The sequence below is a fragment of the Protobothrops mucrosquamatus genome, unplaced genomic scaffold (genome assembly GCF_001527695.2).
Source record: "Protobothrops mucrosquamatus isolate PMUCROS unplaced genomic scaffold, P.Mucros_1.0 scaffold1396, whole genome shotgun sequence".
NCBI lineage: Eukaryota > Metazoa > Chordata > Lepidosauria > Squamata > Viperidae > Protobothrops > Protobothrops mucrosquamatus.
Window position 1 is genome coordinate 15,651 of NW_015387582.1, and position 4,000 is coordinate 19,650.

The 4,000-nt window shown below is 48.2% G+C and overlaps 1 protein-coding gene across 1 annotated transcript in view; it reads left to right on the forward strand.

Annotated features, from left to right (window-relative positions):
- Positions 1-2,564, forward strand: part of LOC107292628 (histone-lysine N-methyltransferase SETD1A-like) — a gene marked incomplete at its 5' end in the record, with an annotated part of 17,416 nt that extends 14,852 nt beyond the window's left edge. Inside the window, 2 exons of the mRNA XM_029285186.1 lie at positions 752-889; positions 2,327-2,564. Of these exons, the coding sequence (XP_029141019.1) occupies positions 752-889; positions 2,327-2,500 (312 nt within the window). The remainder of the gene's footprint in view (positions 1-751; positions 890-2,326) is intronic.
- Between the last annotated feature and the right edge of the window lie 1,436 nt (positions 2,565-4,000).

Consider the following 4,000-nt stretch of genomic DNA (forward strand, 5'->3'; position numbering starts at 1 on the left):
CCATACAAAACCCCCACTAAAACATAATCAAACTACGCCAGGCCGGCCGCACGGAATAGATGGGCCTTCAGGGCTCGGCGAAAAAGGCGCAGGTCCGCAACTGTACGTAGGTCGGGGGGGTAGGTCATTCCAGAGGGCAGGAGCTGCCACAGAGAAGGCTCTCCCCCTGGGGGTCGCCAGCCGGCATTGTCTGGCCGACAGCACCCTAAGGAGGTCCTCTCTGGGAGCGGACTGGTCGAAGGGAGGTGTTTGGTAGGAGGTGGTCTTGCAAATACCTAGGTCCATTGCCACGGAGCGCTTTAAAGGTTGTTACTAACACCTTGAAGCGCACCCGGAAGGCCACAGGCAGCCAGTGCAGCTCGCGCAGGAGAGGTGTTACATGGGAGTATCTAGAGGCCCCCAGGATCCCCTGCGCGGCCGTATTCTGAACTAGCTGGAGCCTCCAGGTGCACCTCAAGGGGAGCCCCATGTAGAGAGCGTTGCAATAGTCCAGGTGGGAAACAACAAGGGCTTGAGTGACCGTGCGTAGGGCATCACGATCCAGAAAGGGGCGCAACTGGCGTATCAGGCGAACCTGATGAAAAGCCCCCCTGGCCAGCTGAATAAATGCCAGCTGATTTTTGCATCCCCCTGAATGGAAGCATAGAAAGCGCTAGTTTGAAGACTGCGCAGTTGCAGTTTGCAGTCCGATGACTGCTCCCCTCCCTTCACTTCCATTCTGAGTCTCTGCTATGCTCATTCCTCTTCAAAGATGGTGGCAGATATGCGTGAGAAGCGGTACGCCCAGGAAGGCATCGGGAGCAGCTACCTTTTCCGTGTGGACCACGACACAATCATCGACGCAACCAAGTGTGGCAATCTGGCTCGTTTCATCAATCATTGCTGCACGGTGAGTTACGTAGGGGGTGGTTCCTTACTGTGAGTCTTGCTGCTCTCTCTTTTGTGCCAAGTTTAGCCTTTTACAGAGAACATCTTGGATGGGCACGTGGCTGCCTGCACCCATGAGAGAGAGGGGGAGAGAGAAAAGGCTCCTTCAACAGCATTTAATGTGTTGACACTTCTCAGAATAGGACAGCCTGTGCCGCATTCTGCCTAATAGCATTTAAAGCCCTTGCCAGGGTTAGGACTCCAGGTGTCTATCTCAGGGCTTTTCAACCAGTGGTACGGGTACCACCTGTGGTACATTGGCACCTGGCAGGTGGTATGCGACCATCCTAGAAAAGTAGTGGGGGAGGGGAATGAGCTGAACCGGTGGCAGCACCGCACAAGCCTGAGCGAGAGACAGCTGGAGCTGCAGGGCTGTCAGGGCTCAGCGGAAGCCCCAGGATCAGCGCCAGGCTCCAGCTGGAGCTCAGCACTGATTCTGGCGCTTCCGCTGAGCCCAGAAGAAGCGCCAGGATCAGCTGGAATGTTGCAGCCTCTCCAGGGTCTTGTGATTTACATTCAGATGCTTGGCAACTGATTCATATTTATGATGGTCACAGTGTCCCAGGGTCTTGTGAAGTGACCAAAACCTGCTGCAACCACCCAGCAGACGGGGGGGAATAAAAACCAAACACCCCCACCCCACCCCTGCTGCCAATCCTCAACAGAAATGCTCACAATGAAAACCTCGGACAGGAGGAAGAGCGCCGCCGGGTGGGCAGGCAGGTGTCTTGCTCGGCTGTGTCTTGGGGGGCACTTTTTTCAGTGCCATTGTAACTTCGAACGGTCACTAAACAAACAGTTGTAAGTCGAGGACTACCTGTACTTTATCACTTTTTTCCTTTTTTTTTTTTTTTTTTTTTNGCAGGCAGGTGTCTTGCTCGGCTGTGGCTTGGGGGGCACTTTTTTCAGTGCCATTGTAACTTCGAACAGTCACTAAGCGAACTGTTGTAAGTCGAGGACTACCTGTACTTTATCACTTTTTTCCTTTTTTTTTTTTTTTTTTTTTGGTCATCAAGTTTTTGACACCTTGCTAGGCGACTGGTGGTACTCGGATGTTGCCATATCCTAAAAGTGGTACAATGGGTGAAAAGGTTGGAAAAGCCCTGGTCTATCTGAACCCCCAAGAAATGTCTTGGGACCGTGGCGTTAAGGGAGAAGGGAAGAGCCCTCGTGAGCTCATTTGCAGAATGCTGATCAATCAGGAATGTGCGCTTCCCCTTGCCACGTCCCTTGTTCCCAGCATCTTTTTGCTTCAGTCCTAAGTGGCCTTACGGTTCCCTTGCCTTTCGAATACCGTGGCAGCCGCCGAATGGCGTTTGAAAGGTGCTTGGGTTAGCAAGAGGTGGCCTGGTGCTGTCGTTAAGAGCCTCCCGCTCAGCTCTGTCTTTCCTTCCTTTAGCCCAACTGCTATGCCAAAGTCATCACCATCGAGTCCCAGAAGAAGATCGTTATCTACTCCAAGCAGCCCATCAGCATCAATGAGGAGATTACGTACGACTACAAGTTCCCAATCGAAGAGAACAAGATTCCCTGCTTATGTGGCACAGAGAACTGTCGGGGGACCCTGAATTGAAAAGAAGCCCGGCATTCCTATTTATTTTGTTTGCTTCAGCCCATTTTTCACCCTCCCCGGTCGTTTAGCATCTCTCCCCACAGAGCCGCCATGGGAAAGTTCTCAAGTCGCCTTAAGAACCATCTGGAATCTTTTAAGAAGTTTTCCATTTGCTTCTCCTCAGGTTCCTAATCAGTGAGAATTTTCCTTTTTCTTCCAGTCAAATCAGAAACAGTCCTCTCCTTCTCTTTTACACGGATGTTTGGTCGTTTTTTGATCCAACCCCCCCAAAACAGGTAGCCGTTAAACACCCTCTCCCTCCTTGTATTAAGAACAGCTTTAAGCTTGTCTCCAAGTAACCACCGCTTTTAAATTTGGCTAAAAAGGTGGAGTTTCCTGTGCACGGAAGGGTCCGCTAAACAGAATGGATTCCCTTCATTTTAAGGAATCTCCAGAGTGCTAAGGGTCAGTTAATAAAACAGTAGGAATTGCAGGGTCCAAGAAAAACCCACGAAGGATTTTGAGGCCATACAATGTCCGATGTTCTCGAAGGGCATAAATGGTACCCGTAGCTAAGAGTTGATGAACCCTTGCAATCTCATAGTTGAATTTTTTTAAAACTACTGGATTCTTTTATAAAAGCATTCTAGGTTTATTGAGATGTATACGAGAACAGTTCCTTTCCTAAACGGATTTGTTCTGATATTTAGAGTTTTCCCTGAACCCCTGCTAGATATAGCCAAGATTATCCAGGGATGATCACTTTCCAGTTTCGTTTGGCTATATTTTTTTTAAACATGAGCAAAGATTTGAAACCTCTCTAGCTTCAGACGATTTGTTCCTAATCCCATCTGCCATTTGTTCTTCCAACCACACACTTAAGGTTACAATAGCAAAGATTCTGAAAAGTAATAACTGTATGGTGCCATTCAGATTGAACCTCCCTTCCCTTGCGTAGTGTCTGCCTTGCAATAGGTATTAAGTGGGGGGGGGGGGGAATCCAGAACCCATATAGATTAAGGGAGCTGTTTCTTTGCTACAGTTATGGCCTCAACCATCTGGCTCATAGCCAAAGGCTAAGACCTTACCCCCACCCCCCTCCTCCTTCCATATTTTTTCTTAGGAGAAGAAAAGTTGTGTACATATCTAGTCCAGATGGATTGGCTGTTTCTTGTAGAAACACATGTTTACTGGTATGTAAATATTTTATTTTTGTTGTCCACTTCATACTGAAAAGAGAGCTGTAAATAATGTTTCATTGTATTTCCTTCTCCTGCTTTTACCTATATTTGCATCGTGCCACTGTTCTCTTTTAATGCAACGTGGGGGTTTTTTTTCCCTTTCTTCCTTATCCTGGAGAAAATGGATGGAGTATATTGGAGGTCAAAAATGCCTATTTTACTAACCACTTACGTGGGAGTCCGTTAAAACAAAAGACTTTAGGCACACCGAGCTATTTTAGCAGGATTTACTGTTTTTAAAACGTCCCACCATTCTAGTTGTTTTTTTTGTGTAAGTGTG